Consider the following 27,853-nt stretch of genomic DNA (forward strand, 5'->3'; position numbering starts at 1 on the left):
TAAATCCATGCTGACTACTGCTGATCACCTTCTTCTCTTCCATGTGTGTAGTAAGGACTTCCAGAATGAGCTGCTCCATCATTTTTCCAGGGATGGAGGTAAGGCTCACCGGTCTATAGTTTCCTGGAACCTCTTTCTTGCCCTTTTTGAAGATTGGAGTGACACTGGCTTTCCTCCAGTCCTAAGGCACCACTCCTGTTTGCCAGGTACCAAGGAAACTAAACCACTTGGACTGAAAATTCAGCCAGGGTTGACTTGCTGCTCTAAATGATTTCCTCTTCCAATGTTTCCTTGCTAATAGCTCATTGAAGACAGATCACACAGTTGTCTTCCATATAGGAAAATTATCCTACTGATCCAGCTTCAGTAAAGTATTAATGGCACCTATTTAAATATCCCCAAAGACATTCTTTTCTTCTTTTCTTCACCCCTCCCCCCCGCTTTCTTTAGAATACATTAGTGTAAAATAGTATTAAATAATTTTGCAATGTTTTGACTTCTGGAAAAGGTTAAGTAACTGGACAGCAATTTTAAAATTCCAACACAACAGTTTAAAACACAAATATTCTCTTTCTTGGCAGTTGAGGAGCCAGGACAGTCTGTACAGCTATTTAGGCATATATACAACTTGAATTTCCTGGGCTTTTCACTTTCCAGTAAGGGAAGAAGACTTACAGGGCACACAGACAAAGGAACTGGGTCAATTTGTTCACAGATGTAACCCAAACAAATCCTGAGTTACACCAGAGATGAATCTGATGCATAGCATGTAACTTGCAGAAAGAAAATCCAAAAAGATCTGATTTTTAAGACCACACTAACATTTAGCAGAGACTCTGATCCAGCTATGCTAGCTGCCCCATATTAGTCCTGTAATGGCACGTAGTCATCTTAAGTAGTTATGTACTTTGTTTAAAAAACTATTCTAAATATTAAAACACTAAAAAGCCCTACAAACACATGATGATAAAGGGCTACTACGTAATGGCACAAAAGCCTCTAAAGAAAGAAAACTAATTCCTATACTCAATGATACAGATCAACTCACTTCCAAAAAGTATTTCTTGCTGATTGGAAGAGTAAGGTAGTTTCCACTTTTCCTTAGCAAAAACAAAAATGAAACTTCACAGACTCTAAACACTACCTATATTAAATCATATGAACTAACTTACACATATATTTAAAATATGAAACCTTCATAGATTGCATCAGGCTACAAGCACCCTCAAAGGTTATTTTGTCCAACCCCCGCTCCAGTCAGCAGGGACACCTCCAACTAGATCAGGGTGCTCAGGGCCACAATGAGTCTGATTTGAATGTCTCCAGGGACAGGGCTTCAACGACATCCCTGGGCAACCTGTTCCAGTATTTTACCATGCACATTACTATTTCATCGTGACAGTCACAGAAGGCAAGAATTATACAAAAAATAATTATATCAATCCTTACTAAAGCAAATGCTAATCTGTGGCTTTGATGTTCAGTATGGAAGTCCTGCGTAGATGCTGCAAATGTGACATGTGACTTTGTATGATATAGTGCAACAAACCACATGTATTAGTCAGCAAGTGGTGACTGTCACTAAAATGAAAGGAGTTAAGAAAAAACACCAGTGCAATATGAATGCAGGGGGGTCTGTTGAGATGATATGTACAGTTTCCAAAAGAAGTATCTCAAATGAGAAATAAGCCTTGAAAAAACATCTGGGGCAGAAACGGAAGCTGCAGTCAGCTGTTGGACACTGTACAGTACAAGTGATTGAGAAATGACTGGTGAGAGAAAAAAGCTCTTCAAAGGCAGGACAGTAAGCATAGAATAGAACAATCTTCAGCAACTAACTTTTGCATAGCTAATGCTGATATTCAAGAATACAGTGTGAAAGGAAAAAATAAAAAGCTCTTTGAAAAAGTTGGTGTCATTCCTTATTCAAATCAACTTGCTGAAGGCTGCTCATTGGAAGTTAAAAAAATTATCTGAAAAAGTGGTGAAAGATTATTTTGCATTAAGTCTTGTTGCAGATAAGGACAAAGTCAAAAGTTATAAAGTATCACAGGTTCTTCTTTAGTTCTTTACAGTTTGCAGGCATTTCATAGTGACTAGCACTAGAAGTAGCTGCAGGAAACGGACAAAACTGTAATTCATTGGATGTTAGCAGATACTACTACTTTGAGAAGCCTCCCAGTAATTTTTTAGAGCACAGACCATGCAAGAACATTTTCTTTTGGCAAGATTCTTCAGAGCACTAAAGATAAAGCAATAAGGATAGCCATCTAAGACATCAAAGATGTGTGCTTAAGAATAAAACAACTTTTATATTAGAAGAACAAGCACCATTTACCTAAAAGTATAAAAATAAATAAATAAAAAGTCAACAATTAAGCTTGTAAAACAATTATTTCAGTTTTACATATACAATGGCTTGGACAGCAGCACTCTGAGCTGGATTAGGAACTGGCTGGATGGCCTAACCCAGAGAGTGGTGGTGAATGGTGTCACATCCAGCTGGCAGCCAGTCAGTAGCGGAGTCCCCCAGGGATCAGTGCTGGGCCCCATCCTCTTTAACATCTTTATTGATGATCTGGATGAGGGCATTGAGTCTATCATCAGTAAATTTGCTGATGACACCAAGCTGGGGACAGGAGTTGATCTGCTAGAGGGTAGAGACTTTGCAGAGAGACCTTGACAGGCTGGACAGATGGGCAGAGTCCAACGGCATGAGATTTAACGCATCCAAGTGCCGGGTTCCGCACATTGGCCACAACAACCCCATGCAGTGCTACCGGCTGGGGTCAGAGTGGCTGGAGAGCAGCCAGGCAGAGAGGGACCTGGGGGTACTGGTTGATGGTAGGATGAACATGAGCCTGCAGTGTGCCCAGGCAGCCAAGAGGGCCAATGGCATCCTGGCCTGCATTAAGAACAGTGTGGCCAGCAGGAGCAGGGAGGTCATTCTGCCCCTGTACACTGCACTGGTTAGGCCACACCTCGAGTACTGTGTCCAGTTCTGGGCCCCTCAGTTTAGGAAGGATGTTGACTTGCTGGAACGAGTCCAGAGAAGGGCAACGAAGTTAGTGAGGGGCTTGGAACACAAGCCCTATGAGGAGAGACTGAGGGAGCTGGGGCTGCTTAGCCTGGAGAGGAGGAGACTCAGGGGTGACCTTATTGCTCTCTACAACTACCTGAAGGGGGGTTGTAAACAGGCAGAGGTTGGTCTCTTCTCCCAGGCAGCCAGCACCAGAACAAGAGGACACAGTCTCAGGCTGTGCCAGGGGAAGTTCAGGCTGGAGGTCAGGAGGAAGTTTTACACAGCCCATTGGAATGTGCTGCCCAGGGAGGTGGTGGAATCGCCATCACTGGAGGTGTTCAGGAGGAGACTTGACAGGGTGCTTGGTTGCATGGTTTAGTTGATTAGGTGGTGTTGGGTGATAGGTTGGACGTGATGATCTTGAAGGTCTCTTCCAACCTGGTTTATTCTATTCTATTCTATTCTATTCTATTCTATTCTATTCTATTCTATTCTATTCTATTCTATTCTATTCTATTCTAAGTACTTATCACTATGTCATTTACACAGTATTTAAAAGCACTTGTTGTGTTGGCAGAACACAAATTTTATCTCTTGAAAAACTTTCTGGTGAATTTTTATACCTGGACATTCTTCTAGAATTTACCGAGCTGATAAGGCAGCCTTCCTGACACAGACAAGCTCACAACATGTGAGTGCCATTAACTCCAGTTATGGATGAGTAATAAAGTTACCAAAAGGTCCAAGGTCATCCAAAAAGTTTGTGCCAGAATAAAGAACTGAAATCAAGGCTTACAACACCAGAAATCACCCTTTCTCCCTTCTAATTATCAATTACTTATGTCTCATTCTTTGATTCAAAGTGCATTATCATTTTTCAGTATATTCAATTCATACAATAGATAAAAAAACCCCAACCAACCAACTGAAACAAAACCAACTTACTGAATAGCACCATCTTCCATTCAGGTAATATAAAAAAGGATCTTGAGGTTTAAGTTCAATTGCTTTGTCTAGGTGCTCCTATTAGAAAGAAAATCAGTGTTACTTTAGATATTTGTTTGGTGAGTATGTGTACAAAGAAGTTTGTTGCAAATAATAAATAAATTCAGAAAGCCTCCTCTGCTGCAATTTATTTTTAACATCCCTCTTAGAGGGAAACCATGAACCAAATTATTCACCAGTTTTGCACACAATGCAAGAAGGTATGCTGTGTTTAAAACTAACAAAACAGCTGTAAAGTTCAATCAAAGAACTCAAGATCTTTTGTCTAAAAAAGGCAACAACTTAAATTAAATTAATTTACAGTTAGCATTAGGAAACTATCACACACCAAATCAGTGAGAAAGCAACCATTCTCTTTCTTTGATGGATCTTACATGCCAGCACCCATCATTGAAGCATAATCTCTTCCACCCAGGAATGTGACTGCCCCAGTGAAGTGGGAAATATATAATGTGAAATTCAGAAAATATTATTCTGTTTACACTGAAAACATAACCTTTATAAAGCACTTAATGAGGTGCTTCTTTCAAACCACTTCCATTACACATCATGGGCATCTTTATTTCACTCTTTAATTGACTAAAGAAAGTCTTGTTGCTCAACCTCAGTTTGAAGAAAAATGAACTATTTCACCTCTAACTACCATGTGCCTCTCAAAATAAATTGCACGCCTAAAGTTCTTCCTTTTCCTCCCAGATATCTCTGGTTTTCTAATTAAGCCAGTCACTAAAATAACTGTTACATGGATATAACAGCCTATTATTCATCATTTTGTCCACTAACTAATCAGACAGGAGATATGTTTTCATGCTATTATTTTTCCAAATCCTATCATTTCCAAAAGATTCATGCTGATTTCAGTAATTACTTCCGAAGAGGGAAACCTTCCTGAACAAGTTATGGCCAACACTGGGTGGGGGTGGGTGTCCTTTCAAACTTCATCCTTAAGCAACAGCAGTGCTTGGGTTATTTGTCATTTTCACTTTGTTTCCAGCTTGTTCCAGTACTCTGGGCTTAGCTCACTTGGCACAGCTCAGATGTAATTAATGCTCTCTCATAGGAAAGCTCTGCGACACTCCAAGCCCTAACACGGACGTGATGTGATAGAGAGCCATCCCAGACACTCCCTTGGAAGTGTCTGCTGCCTCTGACACCTAGAAAGGAGGGACTTCAGCTCAGAGGGCAAGGGGTGGAAAGCACCTAAGCAATGGCAAGGACAAGGAAGGAGACAGAACATGTAACACAAAGTGCTAACCAAAAAACACAATTACCTTTGAAAGGACAGTGTTAAGTACTTAACGGTGGTATGAAGAATGACTGCAGAACTGTGTTAGTTCATCATTTAATATTTCATGTGTTCATTTTCTAAACAGAATTGTTAGTCCCCTTTTCTCCCATCTCTGACTACAAAACAAAACTGAAATCTTAACTGCTATTTCCCAGAATCCTACCTCAGTTCTTCTATTCCTCTAGTTACATACATAAAACCAGCCTCTTCACTTTAACGTCAGCACCAAATTAGGCCTGTGAGACTGAAATACTGTGTCGAAAAAAATCTGTCTTAGGCACTATATAAGGAAATAGTTTGAAGGAATAGCTTAAAAAAAAACAACCCAAAACCCTACAAAAACATACCTTAAAGAGATAACCATTCCTGATTTTGTTTTGTACACTTTCAAACTGAGACATATAGCCACACATAATTGCAAACCTGAGAGGGGAAAAGAAAAACACACACACATACTTTTCATGATTTACATTAACCTTTGAAGCAAATTACAAAATATTTCAATACCTAATTCACAGATTAACACCTGGTTTTCTTCCATGTTGATGGCTGGATAGAGGTTTGGCATGAACTATACATTATTCAGGAGCAGACAAAAGGGAAAAAACAACCAATAATGGAAACAAGAAGTTTAAATGGCACTGTTTGGTCTGTCAGTGAAGCAAAAAAACCAGGGATGTCTCTGACAAAATTTCTACCATTTATATCAGACTGTGACACTTCCAGACTCTTTCCAGCATTGACAGCAGTTTAACTGGACACACTGTGCTCTGCATTGTAATGCACTGGGAATGTCTGGCAGTGCACTACTGCAGTGCCTCACACAGAAAGGCAAATCCCTTGGGCATGCTTGGCAGGAAGACCTCGAAAATCATCCACAGTTGCCCTCTACCCTTCTCAAGCACCTCAGAGCACTCTGGCACCTCCAACATTTCTTTAATATGTTTTAAATTATTTAAAAACTTACACACATATTCTCTCTAATATGATCACTACAGCTATTACTAGCTGCCTATCGCTAAGATTATTGTTATAAATACTAATATTAAGTGGAGATACTGACAATAATAAAAGAAATGTGAGCTAATTTCCATTAAAAAAAATTGTCTTGTTAAACAGGTATAACGGAAAATATTTTCAAAGTTCGCTACTGATTAAGGTTCAGATTTCCTAACCAACAGTACTGTCTTAGTGACACTCTTCCTAGACTTCTGTTGCTTTTCACTGATTTCAACAGCTATGGAATATACTATGCATAAGGAATCTCTTGCACATATGAGGATTGTACTTTCCTTGGACAAATTTTCATTGGTATTAAGACAACTTTGGATTTCTGCATGAAACTACCAGAATCATATGAGGAGAGGCTGAGGGAGCTGGGATTGTTTAGCCTGGAGAAGAGGAGGCAAAGGGGAGACCTCATTGCTGTCTACAACTACCTGAAGGGAGGTTGTTGCCAGGAGGGAGTTGGTCTCTTCTCTCAAGCAACCAGCACCAGAACAAGAGGACACAGTCTCAAGCTGTGCCAGGGGAAGTTTAGGCTTGAGGTGAGGAGAAAGTTCTTCATGGAGAGAGTTGTTTGCCATTGGAATGTGCTGCCCAGGGAGGTGGTGGAGTCACCATCCCTGGAGGGGTTCAAGAGGGGATTGGATGTGGCACTTGGTGCCATGGTCTAGTCATGAGGTCTGTGGTGATGGGTTGGACTTGATGATCTTTGAGGTCTCTTCCAACCTTGGTGATACTGTGATAAGATGTTAGATGTTGGAAGGGACTTTTGAAGATCATCAAGTCCAACCTCCCTGCCAGAGCAGGACCATAGAATCCAGCACAGGTCGCACAGGAACACATCCAGATGGGTCGTGAAAGTCTCCAGAGAAGGAGACTCCACAACCTGCTGGGCAGCCTGCTCCAGTGCGCTGTGACCCTCACAGTGAAGAAGCTCCTCCTCATGTTGAGGCGGAACCTCCTATGCTGGAGTTTATATCCATTGCCCCTTGTCCTCTCCAGACTAAAAAGCCCCAGGGCTCTCAGCCCCTCCTCACAGGGCAGTGCTCCAGTCCCTCAGTCATCCTGGTGATGTCTGCTGGTATCCAGGGAAAAAATTCACTCTTGCAGAACTTTTTTTTGTTATTGTTAAAACTTTTTATCTTGATCTGAAAAGCAGAGATTTTCCCACAAGGAAAATTATAATTATGGAAAGATTTCATTGTAATAGCCACCACTGTGCTTTGTTTTACGAAATATCGGTGGCTTTGCTCTTTTTACATGTTGGCAAAGCAAACCATAAACTGCAGTTGTGCATTATGAAAGCTTCATGGAAAAAAAGTTATTTTAAAATCCCATCCTTTCACCACCACCTCCCCTTTGCCACCACATCTGCCCCTTTTCCATACTGCTCCCCCTGCCATTTCCCTCCTTTTTCCCCTCAAACTCAGAGTACCTGGGCTCTGTTGGAGTCTCCTCCCACCCCAAATGTGGCCACTTTGCCCTCCTGGCCCACTCCCCTTTTTAATCCCCACCAGGAAAAGTAGAAGCCCCAAGCTGAGCCCATCTGGGCTGGAGGATCCTCCTCTCGTCTCTGGTGAGTCCCCATGGTGCACACTGGGTGATGGTGGTGGTGGCAACAAAGGCCAGGGAGCCTGGTGGCCCCCCGGTTGTTAGGAACAAGGTTGATGACTACTCCAATATCATCCATGGGTGCTGGCTGGGCCTCCTTAGTGAGGCTGAGCTCCTCTGTGTGATATCTTAGCTGGTTGAGGGTCTTACCCCTGGCTCTGGGAAACGGTGGTGATGAAGCAGAAGCTGTTTAGGCAGGGGGGGAGGATGGTGTAGAGGGGGCAGGAGCCGCTTTGGGAAGATGAAGCGGGATGGTGGTGGGGCAGTAGGTTTTGTTGTTGCTCCTCCTTGTTTCCCTGCACCTTGGGATAGGGCAGCCCAAGGCAGTGGTGGAGTTCCCCTCCACAGATACATTTAAGCAGCAGTATCAAATTAAAATAAAAATCAATCCTAAAAGAAGGAAACCAAGTTGAAGTCCAGAAGAAAACATGATATGTATGCAAGAAACTTATCAAGTCAGTTATGGTAACAGATCAGCAACCTGTGTGGTGCACACAGTTTTTTAAGCTTTACTGAAGCTCAGCTTTCTTGAATTTCTGTATGTAATGTAATTGTTCAAGCTCCAGTGAATCCTCAATAAAATAACACTGCTAATCTAATTAAATAATTTTATTACTTACAGTTATACCTAGTGGTTTTAAGTTAGTAATACTCATACTACAGATTGTTGCATTTTTAGTCAGCAAGTGTTCCCAGGTAAGGCATATGAGTCCACACATAATAACAGTAGTTGAATTTTTTAAGGGCTCCAGACAGACTGTCAAACACTGTTGAGCAGGATGTATGTTGTGACCAATGTGCACTGAACAAAATCCAGCTAATGGCACTACTACTTCTGACAGCTAAAGCTGCAGTGGGAGCACATTTCATATGGGAACTGGCTACAACAGAGGGAAAAAGCAAGGGGTGGGGGTCAGGAAAGTTCAGGTATTAAGAAAGAGGGGGAAGGTACTGAAAAACTTTGTTAGGCTTAAGTAACTCAGGCTGCATTTCCCCTATTCCCTTCACTCATTAAGTGCTAATCAGATAAAGTCAGCATACCATAGCTAAACGGATTGCGGCTACAAAAGAAAACAATGAAAAGCGAACAAGCTAATCCAGCATCTTGCAGTATTTCTTGGTCTGTGCGTGACAAGCAATAGGGCCTTAGTTTAAACCAGTTCAAAGAAAAACTTCTACTTACAGCTAAAATCTCTGTGGAGGGAAGTCCCAGTTAAATTTTCAATGAATGAAAAACAAGTTAACCTAGTAGGTTTAAATACTTTAGGTTATTTTTTTCTCCCCACTCAAATAGAAAATGTCTTTCATGTATTAGCTTGGGGTTTTTTCTATTTTATACTTTTGAACTGGGTGAGGCAAGGAATCAGGATAAATCAATTATTTATTTATTTTTAATTATTTTTACCTTCTATGGCATTTTAGATATTAATTTCACTTCTAATTAAAGGGGATGGGATGTTTTCTCCCAGAAAAGTGTGTTTTAAATTATTTTCAAAGAGTTTAAAAAACAAGGCAAATGTTATTTTCAGTGATGGAAAGAGTAATATCAGGAAGATAGTCAGAGAAAACGAGGAAGGAGCTAACTAGAAATGCTTCCAGCAGGTTCTTGTCATTGAACCCCAAACCACCTATGCAGATTCAGGGCCCAGGAGCCCGAGGCAGGAGGGCGGGTAGCATGGGGCAACAGGCGAGCTCCCCGCACCTGTTCTCGCCGCTGCCACCTGCCCCCTCTCGTGGTGACATTCGGCCACAGCAGGCAGCGTCTGGGTCCTGCAGTTTTAAGATCATCACCTTGCACGCTGTTACAAGAATTATGGAGGGGAAATAACTTATTTCTTTTTAAATCATACAACAATGTGCCAATAGCCACTAGAACAGGCAACAACAGACATATCTTGTATTAAAGCAAAAGATACTGTTTTTTTTTTTCTCTCAATTGCTGCTTGCCTTCTGCCCTTTGAACATCAAGATTAAAATACCATTTTATAGTATCTTCACAGAGCAAAATAAAGAGACAGTTATAGCATACAAATGCTGCAAGGAAGTGACCTAACTGCTGAGCTAATGCTACTCCTGGATAATGCATAAAGCTAGCTACAGGCAAGCTCATCTAAATAAACATGATCGTAACCTCACTGAGACAGACACAATAGTTCTGTTAACTTTTCTTCCACCTGGAAATAACACTTTTTATTACTGAAATCAGTGTAGATGCATAGAGATTAATTATCCACAAATAATACTTCTTTTTTTTGAGCACAAACACAGTCAAACTAACTCAGCAATAAGTAAACATCATGTCCCTTTGCCACAATATCACTGAAAATAGAATAGAATAAACCAGGTTGGAAGAGACCCTCAAGATCATCATGTCCAACTTATCATCCAACACCACCTAATCAACTAAATCATGCAACCAAGCACCCTGTCAAGTCTCCTCCTGAACACCTCCAGTGATGGCAACTCCACCACCTCCTTGGGCAGACCATTCCAATGGGCATTCACTCTCTGTGTAGAACTTCCTCCTAATCTTATATGCATTATGAGAAACCATAGCTGATAGAGATGAATGCCATGTGCCCACCTGTCCCTCAAGCAGAGGGGTCCAGATCAAGGTGAACTAAAATTTTCCCTTCTGGTGCTCCAGGATTGTACTATATATACTCTAACAAGATAAAACTGTAAAGGGTATAACTTACCTGCTGCTAAAGAAAGAACAGCAGGTTGATCCAGCAAGTTGTATCAAGCATGTTTACAAGCAATCTGAATTTTAATGATAAAAAATGCAGAGAGATGCTACCAACACTTAGACTTTGGCAACCACAGCCTATACCATATAAGGCAGATTTACAGAGAAGTTTCAAAGCCTGCATTAAGAATAGTGTGGCCAGCAGGAGCAGGGAGGTCATTCTGCCCCTGTACACTGCACTGGTTAGGCCACACCTCGAGTACTGTGTCCAGTTCTGGGCCCCTCAGTTTAGGAAGGATGTTGACTTGCTGGAACAAGTCCAGAGAAAGGCAACGAAGTTGGTGAAGGGCTTGGAACACAAGCCCTATGAGGAGAGACTGAGGGAGCTGGGGCTGCTTAGCCTGGAGAGGAGGAGACTCAGGGGTGACCTTATTGCTCTCTACAACTACCTGAAGGGGGGTTGTAAACAGGCAGAGGTTGGTCTCTTCTCCCAGGCAGCCAGCACCAGAACAAGAGGACACAGTCTGAGGCTGTGCCAGGGGAAGTTCAGGCTGGAGGTCAGGAGGAAGTTTTACACAGCCCATTGGAATGTGCTGCCCAGGGAGGTGGTGGAATCGCCATCACTGGAGGTGTTCAGGAGGAGACTTGACAGGGTGCTTGGTTGCATGGTTTAGTTGATTAGGTGGTGTTGGGTGATAGGTTGGACGTGATGATCTTGAAGGTCTCTTCCAACCTGGTTTATTCTATTCTATTCTAAATCCAGATTAAATCACATTAGAACACTCACCTTCAGCCAGTTTTTGGTTGGTGGTTTGTGGTTTCGGTTTTTTTCCCCTGTATATGTTTCACTGGGCCATAATCAGAAATAACACTTAACTTTCCAGGCTTCTTCCTCCCTAGTTCTATCTCCTTCTGTGTGTACCAACTCCAAAACCCCTCTTATTTTACAGACTTCAGAAATGTGTGGGTACAGAGCTTACATTTAGAAGTGCAGGTCTCCCTTTCAGCAGCTTAATGTCAACAGCATTTTTTTTTTTTTTTTTAATTTAATTGGTATGACTTTGTGAACAGGAGAGTTTGATATTTACTAATACCAAAGAATTTAATTCACTTCTCTCATACCTATTTTCCACTCCCTCCTCTTCACCTGAGACATTTGACATGTCAAGTAGTACCAGTAAAGGCTTATGTGTGGGGTAACAAGAGGCTGGAGCACCTCTCCTATGGAGACAGGCTGAGAGGCATGCGGTTGCTCAGTTTGGAGAGAAGGCTCTGAGGTGACCCTGTTGTGGCCTTCCAGTATCTGAATGGGGCCTTCAGGGAAGCTAGTGAGGGACTTGTTAGGATACCAGGTAGTTATAGGACTAGAGGGAGAGGATCCAAGCTAGAGGAGGTTAGATTTAGATTAGATGCTAGGAAGAAGTTCTTCACCATAAGGGTGGTGAGACACTGGAACAGGCTGCCCAAAGAAGTAGTCAAAAAATTCTAGGGATGAGGCTTCAAGACCTGGATGGATCTGGCGCTGGGCAACCTGATCTAGGTGGAAAGTGTCCCTGTCCATGGCAAGTGGCTTGAAACTAGATGGTTCCTGAGATCCCTTCCAACCCTGACAATTCTGTAATTCTGTGAAAAAGATCATTTCATTGCAGTTCCAAATGTCCTCCTGCATCTCCCCATCTCTGTACAGCTCAGAGTTCTGTGCATCCCATCTTATTTCTTAGCCATTGACTCCCTCACCAGTTTCATGCATTTATGTACTCTGACAGTTTCTGCAATGCAGCCAGACTCTCAAGCTGTCTTTTTTAATCTGACTTCAGTGAGATATAAGTTCCTATGTGGGGAGATTTTGAATTACTGTTTATAATCCTTGTTGCATTACTCTTCCTGAGATCACTGTTTTATGTACTTAAAATTATGTTATTTTTCTACCATGGTATTTCATCTACAAAAATACTAAGTTTCATGGAAAAGTACAGTATCAGTTTGATATCACCTTCCTCATGGTGGTAAGGGTATGGCAGCAGTGGCTAAGAATGTGAAAGACAGCTAACATACAAAGTAAAATGCACCAAGGTGCGAAGCGTTAGCTGGGCTTTTGGGCAGGGCCACTTTTTGTTGTTGTCTGGGTTTTATTGTATTTCTTTTCTTATTCTTGGAATACAACTGTGCCTACATTGCAGAAATTGGCAGAAATATAGCTTTCATATTACAAATTCACCAGAGCACTGAAGCTGAGCTCCAGGCAAATCTCATATGTAGCAGGTATTTTCATAGGTGACATGTACAAAAACATGAGAAACAAATGCACATTTTGTTTTTTTCTAAAAACAAAACACAACATAAAAGTAAGGACATTCAAGAATCCAGGCTTAATAATCTATTGCAACACATACAATATATCAAAACAAGGGAAAATGGTGCCATTAATGCATATTCACAGAAGTTCACCACTAGAACATGTGGATGCCACATTGTTTCTGATGCTGTGAAACCCCCAACTGTGTTAAATTATTGTGTGGCAGAAACTTGTCTGTTATAGAAATAAAAGTTATCTTTAGTTGTGCAGATAGATGCAGATACAATATTGAAGAAACTAGTAGGACATAACCTTTGCAATTGTTGAGAGTGAAATAGCTTTCAGAGATAAATTATTCTTTGTCAGAAATGTAATAGGGAGCTCTAGGTTGCCAGAATTATTTCCTCTGTGACCATTCTGGCAATAAACTTGTAGTAAATAGATATTTTCACATTTCAAACCTACCTTTGCACTTGCAGGAAGATGATGCAGTGTTTCACCAATGCAGTGCTATTTCAAAAACCTTTTCCTGTGGATGCATCATACTCCTCTTTACAGGCTGGGCTACAGACCTGAGGACAGTGCCCTGTGAAGGGCTACTGTCATGCAAGTGCCAACATCTGCTACCTTTCTTTGGTGGAGAGGAAAAGTGCCCATGGAGAAGATCAACAGATAGGGCATTTGTGGTCCCTTCTCCAAGTTCGCTGAGGCACTACAACATTTCTGAATTTAAATACTCCACTGACCTACCCAGTGGGGAAGTGGGGGGAACCAAAAACCAACAACCCAATCCTCCACTAGAACATGATTTATTTTGTGTGTGCACAAAGTGACTTTTATGAAATCTAATCACTACGCCCAGCAACCAGATGGTCCCTAATGCATGCCCTTCCACCATTCTATCATTTAAAAGCTCTAACCAGAAGCTACGTGTTCCTCTCATCCACTTACTACGGAGCTACGTGTGCCTCTCATCCACTTACTACTGAACAAGTTACAGCTTTTCAGAAATACTTTATGCTGTGAGGTCAGGTTGAGGGAGCTGGGGTTGTTCATCCTCAAGTAGAATTTGGGGAGGATCTTATATCTGCCTTGCAACACCTGAGGGGAACCTACAGGAAAGCTGGAGAGGGACTTTTCATAAGGGTGTCAAGCAATAGGACTGGAGGGAATGGTTTCAGTCTGAGGGAGAGTAGGATTAGATTGGATTTTTGAAAAAAGCTCTTCAGTATGAGGGTGGTGAGACTCTGGAATAGGTTGCCCAGAGTGGTCATGGTTCCCTGCTCTCTGGAGGTGTTTAAGGCCAGATTGAGTGAGGCTTTGTGCAACCAAGTCTAGTTGAGAGGTGTGCCTGGCAGGGGTTTTGGAGTAGATGATCTCTGAGGCCCCTTCCAACCTGGGCCATTCTATGACACTATGAATTTACCTTTCTGTATTTTAAATTATAGATGATGTTTACAAAAGTAATTAATTTAGATTATTGACTAAATTTAAGCATAATTGACAACAAAGATTACTGTAATTTTTTGGGGAGGCATTCCTATGAATCAAACACAGGGCAAATAACTACTAACCTGAAACCTTTTTCATATTAACTTTTAACAGAAAGTATATCTGCACAAGGCTTCAACTCCTGAAAAGTAAGACTCTGACAGAAACAGATGCTTGTAGTTTCTAAGTTATGTCTCTTCTAACCCTAAATAAGAGATCATTAAGGGCAGAAGGTTACAAATGTTTAGTTAGAAACATGGTAAGGATTTAATTTTATAAGCTGTCAGTGGTATGAAAACACTGTACAATGCATTCTGCAATTTTAAAGAGTTTTGTTTCACTAGAGAATTATTTTTATGTCACCACACCCCAGATCTGACAAATTATCTCTTATAATTCTGCTAATGAAAGTAACTGACATGTTCACTTTTTTTGTGGGAGGTTTGTATAAAATCCCTTTGCCTGTACATGCCACCTAAGATAAAAGTCCTTCTTACATACGAGTTATGTTTTTCCTGCTTCCGTGTAGCTCCACACATTTATCAAAATAACCAAGTTATATGGGTTTAAGAACTTGACTTTATCAGGCTGGTTAGTAATAGCTCTTAAAAGCTAATCTATCAATTGAATTCCAGGCAGAACTTAAACCCTGGGTTTCTGAAAATTGTTTCTGTAATTCCAAATAATCCACATACACATAGCAGAGAAATGTCTTGGGGGAAGCTGTGATTCAGAGGGAGTCTTCACTTAAAATTAGTAGGTTATCACTTGATAACCTCAATCTAAATGAGAGAGAACTCCTATTAACAGGTAAGTTCTAGAAGAGTAACCCAAACTTAGCAGCAGCACCATTTGTTTATGTCAAACAAACCAAAGCTCAGTGCAAAGAATGACCTAAGTATCTCATGAACACTGGCCACCTGCACTGGTCTATTTGTCCTTTGCAAAGCTGGTAATAAGTCCTCCTCAGCAAAAAAAAAGGAGGTGTGGGGCTCTGGCAACAACAGAGTTCTGAACCTCTTCCAAATGCATGAAGAAAAAAAACTGCAACAAATCCCCACAAACATAAAAGCCTAATTTGTTTTGCAAAAGAAATTACAAGTGATTATTTAGTTTTAAATAAAAGCACTATTAACGTGCCTCTGCATTTTGTGTTTTCCACAATTGTGAAGTTGTAAAGCAATGCCCTCCAAAGCCACTGTAGCACTGAATAGTTCATGTAGCACTTTCAGTTAAAAGCTGCATGATAAAAGATGCTCCGTGGTCCAAGAGGAGCTTAGAGGATTCCCTTCACAGCTATCATTTGGGAATCACTGACCCACAAAAAGATTTTAATTGAGGCTTGGGAAAAACAAGACCTGCAACTGGCTGATGCCAACTTTTGCATGTGAGTTCCTTCACAACTTGAATAACTGACACCATCTGAACAAAGCAACTTAGAATATTTACTCTGCCTTGCTTTAGGGTGGTCATACAAACAGTAAAAAGTTACCACTATGTTTTTCCTTTCTAGTGTTTTTTTATTTCTTTTTTTTGGAGGTCATAACTCAAGAAATCTGAAGGGTTTTGATCTCATTTGCAACTAAGTATGATCACATGTTTTCAAAAATCTGGATTCAGATATGAAAATTATTCACAGCTGCAAAAACCAATTGACTACTTCAAGAGAATTTGCTCTGTTCTTTCTGCATATGTTTTATCAAATTTAATTAGAGGATGAATAGTAGTTACATGTCAGTATTCTGATCCACAAGTTAGCCAGTTTTATTATTGATATACCTTGAGATGAAGTTTTATTACAAAAAGGTGATCCACTAAGAAGATAAATGGCTTTTTTCTTTTTTGTTCTTAACTGAAGGACAAGGCAGCAGAACTGTAGGTCAATACTAGCAAGAGTTTGCTCCTGAGACTGTTTCACTACAGTCTCCTAGTGAAGAAAAAAGGTACATTCTATTTCCCAGACAGCTTATAGTAGTTCCATAAAATGGGAGAAAAACCTATTCTGGAAAACAGATATTTTTGGCCAGTATAATTCCACCTACTCCAGGGCTTTACCAGAATAATTGTGTCTGCCAGGGTGTGACAAAGACAATTAAATGGTAAACAGAGCTTTGAAGTAGCAGCAATAAGCTTCCAGAGAGGTCTACAGCCATAATCCTTGCTTGACAGGTAGTGTATATTTCCAATGAAGAAAACTAAACCATAAAAGTGCAATATTATAAAAAGTTATATAGAAGAATTAAGATACAATATTCAAAAGCACAGCAGTAAATGACCCCTTTACACACAGAGGAAGGGCAGGAAGAAGTTTCAAAGACTAATTCAGCTCCAGTGAGGTGTTCCCTATTGACTTAGAAATCCAGAAATAATTGACTCTAAAAGCGAAAGCAAGACCACAGGATTAAGCTAGGCATATGGGATGAGAATTAAAGATACAGATATACCAGAACTGCATGAAATATCTGAAGTTCTATATCAGAAGTGCTAAATACAAGCTGTATTGCAACTCACAAAATACAAAGGAGGCAATAAGATGTTCTATAAATACAGCAGAGGGAAAAGAAATATAACTGAAAGTACAGAGCAATCAGCAATGAGAAAATCATGACAAAAGATTAAACCAACAAAGGTGAATTCAATTTCTTCTTCAATTATACTACCTCTACCTTTCAAGGGTTAACGGTAAGTAGAAAACAAGGAACAGGATCAGGAAAAAGAACAGGACTTTTATTTAATCCTTATTCATTTAGTAAGATGTTAAGTAAGACAGTTTAAGAGAACCTCAGAAATAATGTATGAGCGAACAGTGTAGATAGCAGCTACACCAGCCGAGTTAAAACTTCAGTTTTGCTGATAGGAAATACCAAAACTCCTCAGAATTAATTAAGTACAGATTAGTAAAATATCAACTAAGGCTTTCCTCAGTAAAGGTCAGAAATCCAGCTTCCTCATAAGTATCTAATACAGAATGATAACTTTACATGAAAAATGAGAAATCTGTCTAAAAAAACAGATGGGTTTATCTTACACAGGCTGAGATTATTTACCTTACACATCTTAATAAAATTTTATGCAGGCATTGAGATGAAAAGGAAGGATTTTGGTCTGAGACAGCACTATTTTCACACTGAGCTTGCATTCATGCTGAGCTCCTCATCTGTGTATCTAATATCTTATTACAGTCTCTGAAGAAACTTTTCTGATCAAAGGATCCCTACCTGGATACAGATGTCTACAGCCATGGGAAATGTCCTAGAGCTTCCCACCACTTCCAGCTGCTAGCCTAGAAGGGTACAGACCCCCCAGGGTCCTGTGTCATATATGCCATGCCACGCAAATATCCTGGCACATTAAATGGCACACGTTGTGTATCAATTCTCCATCCCCTACAAGTGAAAAGTAAGTCCCTTGCTCAAACATAGCTGCATACAATTGAGACATTTAAGTGTCAGTCTGGAGCTGAGTTACTACCCTTCATCTCTGAATTTAGGTAAAACTGGTAGGTCATCCTTGTTTATGTGACTCTATGATTTTTGTATAAATATTTATTGTATATTTTTTTCTTTTAAGTTTTTTGGGCTCTCTTTTCTTATAACTGTGTATTTCATATTACTTTTACATATTATTTCTTCATGCCTTAATTGTACTGCACTCTTTTCTGTTCACAAGCAGTCTTATTTATTTATTATTTTAGGTAACATTCTGTTTGCATACAACTTTGAAAGCACAGTTTCTACAGGGAAGGTTCCCTTAAATCTTATTTCCTCTTCATGAGGATTAACATGTAAAACAATGTTTAGATAAACTGGATAAATTTGCATTAGCCAGACTTGAACAATCCAGATCTGATATATAACTGACTACCAAAATCTCCTGGGTAGTGCAAAAAGTCTTGGCAGAAAAGAAAAAGGCAAACATAATTCCTATCAACAAACCACACACAAAAAAAAAAAAGAGAGAGAGAGAGAAGAAAGGAGAAGGGTTACAGGCATATCAGTGTAACCTGACAACATCCCAGGGTAAATCCTTCTGTAATTGCAGAAGCTTATAAACCACTTCAGCGTGAACAAACATAAACAAACAAACAAATTATTTTCTACCAAGACACACAAGTATGGAATATTAGAGGATTGCATCAAGTGGGATATAGCTTGACCCTTTTGTGGCCTTTGTCCTGCCTGATGTTCCTCAAAATCTAACCATTTAGAAAAATCACCTGTAGAGATGGTTGCAGAACCAGGTTCATGTGAACCTGAGCACCATCACAGATGTTCCAGAAAGTTTTGTACTGGGTTCATTATCTTCCAGTAATTCCATCAGTGGAAGTCAATGATTTAAAAAAAAAACCCACAAAAACAACAAAACACTTTGAAAGTGAAACTGGGAGGGGATGCGAGCATTTACCAATCTAAAGGGCATTAATAAACCCAAGAAATTGTTCAAAATTAACATGAAATCAAAGAAATCTGTGTATAGTACCTCTACCCAGGAAGAAAAAAGAAATGTACAGTTACAAAACAAGTCCATCTGGTTAAGCAGCAGCATAAAAGGATCTACTGCGACCACAGACTGAACAGCAGTTGGCAGCCTAGACCAAAACATACAAATGTGTGTCTAGAGCATGTAAATCCATTCTGCCCAGTATTCAGAGCCTTGGTTAGAGCAGCATAATTAATATGGAAAATCACATTTTAAAAATTCTGCATCAAGTCAGAAAGATTTCAGAAAAAGCAAGCAGGTAACATGTGAAAAAATCTGTAGTGCCCATCTACACCAGTAGAAAGCTATCAGGTTAGCAGTAACCCTGACAACCCACTTGCAACTCAGACACAAAAAGGATGAAAACTGCAAACCATACAGAAATCCATTGCCTGTTACAAGAAGCAGCTTACAAATTTTAAGACTGTCCTCTTAAACATCCCAAACACTTTGGTGTTTTTTTTTTTCTTTGTTTTTGTTGTTGTTGTTGTTGTTGTTGTTTTTTGGGTTTTTTTTACATGTATACCTCTGCAACATCTTCTTACACTCCTAATTCTTCCCTTGCTGGATAGATCTGCCAGTACGGGATCTCTCTATGTGAAGCTCAGCAGACCACCTACATCTCCCCGAACAACATGCAAACTTTGGTCAATGCAGTTTCTGCTAATGAAATTGTATTTATACTAGGAGATTTTGTCAGTCTCGTGGGCTGAGGAGAAGGAGATGGAGAGAGGGGCAGGACTTGTGCTTATATGTGATTTTGTGGTTGTTCATACATGTAACTCTAGCTAAGAGGGGTAGGCAAACAGCCAAAATGGCTAAAAAATTGCTTTCAGCAGGTGTTCAAGTGTAGGGCTTCAAATCACCATGCACTGAGTACTGAAGCTCAGACATCCTCTTCTGTTCTGCTGCCATTATGGCAACCTCTAGCTAATAGGAATTAACAGCTGGGAAATGCTCTTGTCTTCAACCACCATATTACAGCCAGCTGGGGAGGCTTCACTTCCAAGGTGGCATCATCACTACTTCCAAGACATGTGAAAGAGTAAATGCAAACCTGTCTGAATCTTGACTAAGCTTCACTGTCACATAGTATCACAGTATCACTAAGGTTGGAAGAGACCTCAAAGATCATCGAGTCCAACCTGTCACCACTGACCTCATGACTAGACTATGGCACCAAGTGCCACGTCCAGTCCCCTCTTGAACACCTCCAGGGACAGTGACTCCACCACCTCCCTGGGCAGCACATTCCAATGACTAATGACACTCTCGGTGAAGAACTTTCTTCTCACCTCGAGCCTAAACTTCCCCTGGCACAGCTTGAGATTGTGTCCTCTTGTTCTGGTGCTGGTTGCTAGAGAGAAGAGACCAACCCCTTCCTGGCTACAACCACCTTTCAGGTAGTTGTAGAGAGCTATGAGGTCACCCCTTTGCCTCCTCTTCTCCAGGCTAAACAATCCCAGCTCCCTCAGCCTCTCCTCATAGGGCTTGTGCTTGAGACCTCTCACCAGCCTTGTTGCCCTTCTCTGGAGACGTTCAAATGTCTCAATGTCCTTAGACTGAGTGGCCCAGAACTGGACACAGTACTCAAGGTGCAGCCTAACCAGTGCAGAGTACAGGGGCACAATGACTTCCCTGCTCCTGCTGGCCACACTATTCCTAATGCAGGCCAGGATGCCATTGGCATTCTTGGCCACCTGGGCACACTGCTGGCTCATGTTTAGGTGGCTGTTGATCAGCACCCCCAGGTCCCTCTCCATTTGGCAGCTCTCCAGCCACTCTGACCCCAGCCTGTAGCTCTGCATGGGGTTGCCGTGGCCAAAGTGCAGCAACCAGCACTTGGATTTGTTGAATGCCATCCCATTGGACTCTGTCCATCTGTCCAGTTGGTCAAGGTCCCTCTGCAGAGCCTTTCTACCCTCTAACTGACTAACATCTGCTCCTAACTTGGTGTCATCTGCAAATTTACTGATGATGGACTCAATCCCCTCATCCAGATCATCAATGAAGATCTTAAAGAGGATGGGGCCCAGCACTGGTCCCTGGGGGACGCCACTGGTGACTGGCTGCCAGCTGGATGTGGCACCATTCACCACCACTCTCTGGGCTCGGCCCTCCAGCCAGTTCCTAACCCAGCACAGAGTGTTGCGGTCCAAGCCACGAGCTGACAGCTTAGCCGGCAGTTTGCTGTGGGGGACGCCACTACACATGACTTCTAGCACCCCATTGTTACAAAGCCGCTGTTTGGATTCCTAGTTGTTATAAAGAGCAGGGAACAAACAAACAAAAGAATCATAGAAATATGGCAATGCAGGCAGGAACAGTGTGGAACAATAACACAGCCATCTTTGAAGATTTGGAAAGAAAGACCAAGCCAGAGACTCGCCTAAATAAATGAAAACATTTGTGTCTAATGAAGTATCTAAACCTGAGCTAGCTGATGTGTGCTCCCTTTGTTTGCAATGGAGATGTTGTCAACTGAGCCCCAAGGGAAATTAATCTCACTCTAATGCAGATGAGTAAAACGCAGCTGGGTGAATTGTACTCCAGAAGTGTAGAGTTCTTTTTAGATTGTGAGGGGAGCATGGGATAAAAGACTTGCTTTAGGTATGTAAAGGCTAATATGCAACAACAAAATTCATGAAGAACATAGAAACCAAAATGGGAAGGAATAACTAACAATATTAGAAAAGAAATCATGAGCTCAGTAAAACTGGATAATAAAATAGCAAGGTGAAGAATTATCAGCTAGAACTCAGCACAATTATTTTTTTTTTATCTGATAAAAATTTACATTTGCAGAGAGTTTGTTAGCCCTGGCAAGGGCTAAAAAATTCATTCAAGTTCCAAGCTTGGAGGAAAATGATATGGTAAAGTGAAAATTGAGAAGCTAAATGAAACTTACATAGCCTTCTCACTGTCTGTTTTTAATTATTAGAGTTTAGATTATTACAAGAAAGGATAAAATATAAGGCCAAAATACATTATTTTGCAAAGTGTTGAAAAGGAATGTAAATGGAAAACTATGGTTTCTCTGAGCAATAGTATACTGGGGTAAGCATACACTCTCTTCTACAGTTCGTGGTATGTACTGAAGTAGTTACAGAGTCACTTCACCTGCTATAGTAAATGCTACACAAAATACTTCAATGTAATGTTTAGCTGACATTGATGATACTTGAGTTCTGTAGAATTATGAGAAGATATTAATTAACAATTTATTAAATTGATGTCAGACTGCAGCATGATAAAGGTAATTATTTAGTTCCAAAAACAGCTGGGAATTTTTTGTTGGATTTGATAAATACACAGAAGTTTGCAAAAATGCACACTTTTTCAGACTTACCACTGGTGACTCTCAGCGCTCTTAGGATCCAGCTGAACAGCCTTTTCAGCTTTAATCTTTCCTGAAAAGAGAATGCAATATATTGAAGAATTTATTGTACAGGTTTTAGGCTGCTCCCAAGAACAAAGCAAGCCAATATACTCTAGCTGCAAAAAGAAGAAATTGCTTCCTGTTCTTGTAAAAATTTAGATGGACAATGTAATAGCCTGACTTTACATCTTTTACATAGCCATATATACATATAGGAATTATAGGCCTGTCAGCCTGACCTCTGTGCCAGGCAAGATCATGGAACAGGTCATCCTGAGTTCAATCACACAGCACTTGCAGGATGGCCGAGGGATCAGGCCCAGCCAGCATGAATTTAGGAAGGGCAGGTCCTGCCTGACCAACCTGATCTCCTTCTATGAGCAGGTGACCCGCCTGGTGGATGTGGGGAGGCCTGTGGATGTAGTCTACCTGGACCTCACCAAGGCCTTTGACACCATCCCCCATAGCAAGCTCCTGGCCAAGCTGTCAGCCCATGGCTTGGACAGGAGCACACTGCGATGGGTTAGAAACTGGCTGGATGGCCGAGCCCAGAGAGTGGTGGCGAATGGTGCCACATCCAGCTGGCGGCCAGTCAGTAGTGGTGTGCCCCAAGGATCAGTGCTGGGCCCCATGCTCTTTAACATCTTTATTGATGATCTGGATGAGGGCCTTGAGTCCATCATCAGTAAATTTGCAGATGACACCAAGCTGGGGGCAGGAGTTGATCTGCTGGAGGGTGGAGAGGCTCTGCAGAGGGACCTCGACAGGCTGGACAGATGGGCAGAGTCCAACGGCATGAGATTTAACACATCCAAGTGCCAGGTTCTGCACATTGGCCACAACAACCCCATGCAGAGCTACAGGCTAGGGTGAGAGTGGCTGGAGAGCAGCCAGGTAGAGAGGGAGCTGGGGTTTCTGGTCGATGGTAGGCTGAACATGAGCCTGCAATGTGCACAGGCAGCCAGGAGAACCAATGGCATCCTGGCCTGCATCAAGAAGAGTGTGGCCAGCAGGAGCAGGGAGGTCATTCTGCCCCTGTACACTGCACTGGTTAGGCCACACCTCGAGTACTGTGTCCAGTTCTGGGCCCCTCAGTTTAGGAAGGAGGTTGACTTGCTGGAACGAGTCCAGAGAAAGGCAACGAAGTTGGTGAAGGGCTTGGAACACAAGCCCTATGAGGAGAGACTGAGGGAGCTGGGGCTGCTTAGCCTGGAGAAGAGGAGACTCAGGGGAGACCTTATTGCTCTCTACAACTACCTGAAGGGAGGTTGTAGACAGGCAGAGGTTGGTCTCTTCTCCCAGGCAGCCAGCACCAGAACAAGAGGACACAGTCTCAGGCTGCACCAGGGGAGGTTCAGACTGGAGGTCAGGAGGAAGTTTTACACAGAGAGTGATTGCCCATTGGAATGGGCTGCCCGGGGCGGTGGTGGAATCGCCATCACTGGAGGTGTTCAGGAGGAGACTTGACAGGGTGCTTGGTTGCATGGGTTAGTTGATTAGGTGGTGTTGGATGATAGGTTGGACGCAATGATCTTGAAGGTCTCTTCCAACCTGATCTATTCTATTCTATTCTATATATCATAGATTCAGAGAATACATTGAGTTGGAAGGTACACTGAAGATCATCTAGTTCCGACTCTCCCACCATAGGAAGTGACACCTTTCACTAGATCACGTTGCTCAAAGCCCTGTCCAGCCTGGCCTTGAATATTTCTAGTGAGGGGGAATCAGCAACCTCTCCGGGCAACCTGCTCCAGCGTCTCACCATCCTCTCAGTGGAGAACGTCTTCCTCACATCTAATCTAAATCTACCTGCTTTCAGTTTAAAGCCACTACCCCTCATTCTGTCACTGCATGTCCTTGTAAGAAGTAGCTCTCCAGCTTTCCCATATGCCTTTTTTAGGTACTGGAAGGCTGCTAGAAGAGGTTTCTCTCCTCCAGGCTGAACAACCTTAACTCTCTCAGTCTGTCCCTATAGGGTAGGTGTTCCAGCCCTCTGATCATCCTCATGGCTCTGCTCAAGACCTGGTTCATGTCCTTCCCCTGTTTGGTGGGCCCAGAGCTTAATGCACTAGTCCAGGCAGAATCTCACTAGACAAGAGCAGAGGGTAAGAATCACATATAAATACATGCACATATTTATATGGGTGCAATTGTAGTATTTTCTCTTAAAATCCAATTCAGGTGCAACTAAATTAGGGAAGCATCAGACTGGACTGCCAAAGGAGGCCATGTTGTCTGTAAGATTGAAGACCTTTAAAAGCCTATTAAAGAAGCACCTGTCAGCAGAACCAGCAAAGCAGTTTCCTGCTTTGGGTACAGGAGTGAACTAGCTGAAGCTTCTTTCAGTAAAAAGATTTCCATTACGTTCCACTTTTAACTGAATAAAGATGATGGTAGGTGATTTGATCAAAACCGTGCTTGCAGTAAGAAGTTCAGATGAGATGCTTGTTGTTTGCAAAGTCTCAGCTGCAACCAATTAAGACACTGACATTTCTGTATTGCAAGTTAACTTCACAAAAACAAAGACCAGCATACGTGGTTCTCCAACTCAGCGGAATGAAAAAAACACAAAACTACTGCCAGCTCCCCCACAGTCTCAATCCCTCTGCACCACTTCCAAAAACTGAGATGAAAAAGGCTGCTGCCACCCACCACTTCATAAGAATGAGTCAAACTAGGGTAGCTGCTCAACACCTAAGTCCCTATTTCATTCCATCATTCCTTATCTCCCCCAGTCTTATGCTATGCCATTATCTTTCATCAGCTGAGGTTACCTGTAGTCATGGATAAAAGCAAAGGATCAAACAACAGAGTTTATTGTTGTAATTTAGCTTGTGTCGTAATGCTCACTGCACTGTGTCATTTCCAAATCCAGAAGCCAAGCTGCTACTAAAGGAAAGATAACATCAATTCTGCAGCTAAGACAGTGCAAGTGTTTTGATGACAAAATGATAGGGACAAGAACCATGGATAAGCTGTGTTTGGCTATGGAATATGTAACTACAGCACAAATGCATGACACTGCCTTTAAGGATAACGAAGGGCAGCCAAAATTTATTTGTCAGTGATACTGTCACTGCTGATAGAACAAGAAGTAGAAAATAGAGAGTCACAAAAGACAAAATAATCTGAACTTTGAATACACTTATAAAACATGGCATTGGTGCAGCAGAAAAGGGAAGAAGCAATTAAGAAACAAAGGAGAGACAGAAGTATTCCCAGACACAGGCAAAAGGGACTACTGTAAGAACAGTGCATTAATAAGAATAGAGTGACACAGTTGGAAGAGATGCAGGTTTTATTGTAATAAAGAGAAGAAAGCCCAAAATAAAAAGGAAATGTAACCTCTACCCAATATGTATTTAGACAGTGAAAGAAAGGGCAGTCCTTTTAAAAGCAATAAAGTGATGTGAAGAAAAAAATTGGAACCTTGTTGAGGTTAAGCTTTCAAATAAGACACATAGGAAGAGAAGGCTGGAAGCAGTATTGTCACACACACTTCTGTTTCTGGTCAACAGTTTTTCCAGATTCACAAATTTTCATCCCCAGCATCACCACAAAAGAAGCTGCTGGTATACAAAAGTGGTCCTTTCCCACAGGAGAGCAGAAAAAACAAACCTTGACTTTACCTTGGCATTTTTTTATTTCTCTCCCTTTTCCAAAGATGCAATTAACAAACCATTCTGACATCATCTGCCTTCTCATATTCTGCATACTTCTGATTACCAACAAAATACAGAATTTTAAGGCACCATTCAGAGTCAACAGCCATCAACTGTGACCAACAATACTTAGCCTTCGTTGACTATGGATCTCTCCTGTGAGGAAAGAATGGACTGAAGTTGTATGCTGTGGCAGTTCATTGCACAAAACATTATTATTGTTGTACAAATGCTCCCATTAGAAATTCCTTGTGTTGGAAAACTTAACCGAAGTTCAAAGCATGTTTCACCACATTCATATGGTATGCTATATAAACATTTTTCCTCTGCTTACCATCAGTAACATACTTCCTCTTCTCCTCACTGTCAGTAGTCATCTCAAACAGATCTCCATAAGCACGTGCAAGCCTCCAAAGAAAGTCCACACAGTTTTCATACTGAAAGAAGAGAGCTTGGTAATTTAAATCACATTCTGATCAGTTTAATACTTTCCTTTCATAATGCTAAAAGCAAGGTTATCAGATCGTGGCATAAATCTTGGGTTACTTTGCATCTTTCTACTACTAGTTTATGTGAGAACCACATGATAAGTTTTTCATGACCAAAGGAGAATACAGCCTTCAGAAAGATCCTGGGCTGTTTAAAGAGGGTTTATTTCATAAATTGTTTTTAAAGGTTTTGTTTTTTTTTTTATTATATATATAAAAAAAAGGTAATCCAGTCAAGCTCAAGTCCCTCAATGATGTGTTGTATATTTTCTTTAAGAATGCCATAAGGACCACACTGAATCACAATTAGTGCCTCATCTACCTTCCTGGGTATTTCAATATGCAAATGAAAATATAATGAGAACTACAGTTTGCCAGAAGAAGAAACTGATACATTGACATTAAGTACTGCACATCAAACCATCCTGAAATTTTATCTAGAGTTACCTATATGCAAAGTAAAGTCAAGGGAAACATTCACATGAAGTGAATATCTACAGAAACGCATAAGGAGGCTATGGCTCATGGTCTGATTTCTTGAGAATACTTGGTCTGGTTACTACTTAATTCCACATGACCTTCTCACACAGACCATTTCAAACCCAGCAGAAATAAGTATCATTTCCATAGAAAAATGCCCATGATCTTTCTTTGTTGCATGCAAGAATACACACATTAAACCAAGCCTCAAAATTGGTGTGCCTGGATGGGATATAAAATAATAAAATGTGTATGCCAACCGAAAAAGAATACTGACACCATCTTACGTGCTGCAAAGTATAAGTTAATAACAACATAACATTAAATTTACCCATTAATACCTTGTCATCTTTCTCAAACAGCAATCTGAAGCCCTCCTTTTTGTCATCCTCTGAACCCTTGTGCAAGTTGTCCACCTGCTGTAAAAAATTAAGTAATTCTTCTTCTTCTGATTTCACAGCAGCATCAGATGATTTAATACATTCCTTTTCTTCCTCAGAGTCTCCTTCAGAATCAGTATGAGCTGTAAGGTAACTGAAATCACAGAAAACAATAACCATCTTTTAGAAAAATATTGGCAAAGCACTGTTAAATTCAATTGTAAAAATTTCAGAGCACAATTTGTCCCAGTTGTCCAACCTTAAAGGATTTTTTTATTCGTGGGATTAAGCTTATTATTAAATTTTTATCTTCAAAGGGACATCACAATCATATTCCAAAAATAACAGGCAAGTAATTACACTGTCCTGCTGCCTAATGCTGTGTTTTAAAAACACAGATACATGTAGGAGACAGATACATATTAAAAACACATGTATCCTTTTGTTGCAAATTCAGAACAATTTAAATCATTAATGTGCGTTAGGACACGCTCCGTAACCCTGAATAGGCCTCTTCAACTCTTTACCTTATTTCCCCTATTTTCTGAAATAGGAGTGAGCTTACTAACAAAAAC

The 27,853-nt window shown here is 41.0% G+C and overlaps 1 protein-coding gene across 1 annotated transcript in view; it reads right to left on the reverse strand.

Annotated features, from left to right (window-relative positions):
- The window catches only part of RMDN2 (regulator of microtubule dynamics 2), a 62,282-nt gene that overhangs the window by 25,629 nt on the left and 8,800 nt on the right, over positions 1 to 27,853 (reverse strand). The window contains exons 3-7 of the mRNA XM_068156446.1: positions 27,240 to 27,432; positions 26,265 to 26,367; positions 22,236 to 22,296; positions 5,663 to 5,738; positions 3,968 to 4,045 (exon numbers count right to left, since the gene is read on the reverse strand). Of these exons, the coding sequence (XP_068012547.1) occupies positions 3,968 to 4,045; positions 5,663 to 5,738; positions 22,236 to 22,296; positions 26,265 to 26,367; positions 27,240 to 27,432 (511 nt within the window). The remainder of the gene's footprint in view (positions 1 to 3,967; positions 4,046 to 5,662; positions 5,739 to 22,235; positions 22,297 to 26,264; positions 26,368 to 27,239; positions 27,433 to 27,853) is intronic.

This window comes from Melanerpes formicivorus, unplaced genomic scaffold (genome assembly GCF_026170545.1).
Source record: "Melanerpes formicivorus ecotype bairdi unplaced genomic scaffold, bMelFor1.0.p_v2 SCAF_2, whole genome shotgun sequence".
Taxonomy (NCBI): Eukaryota; Metazoa; Chordata; class Aves; order Piciformes; family Picidae; genus Melanerpes; species Melanerpes formicivorus.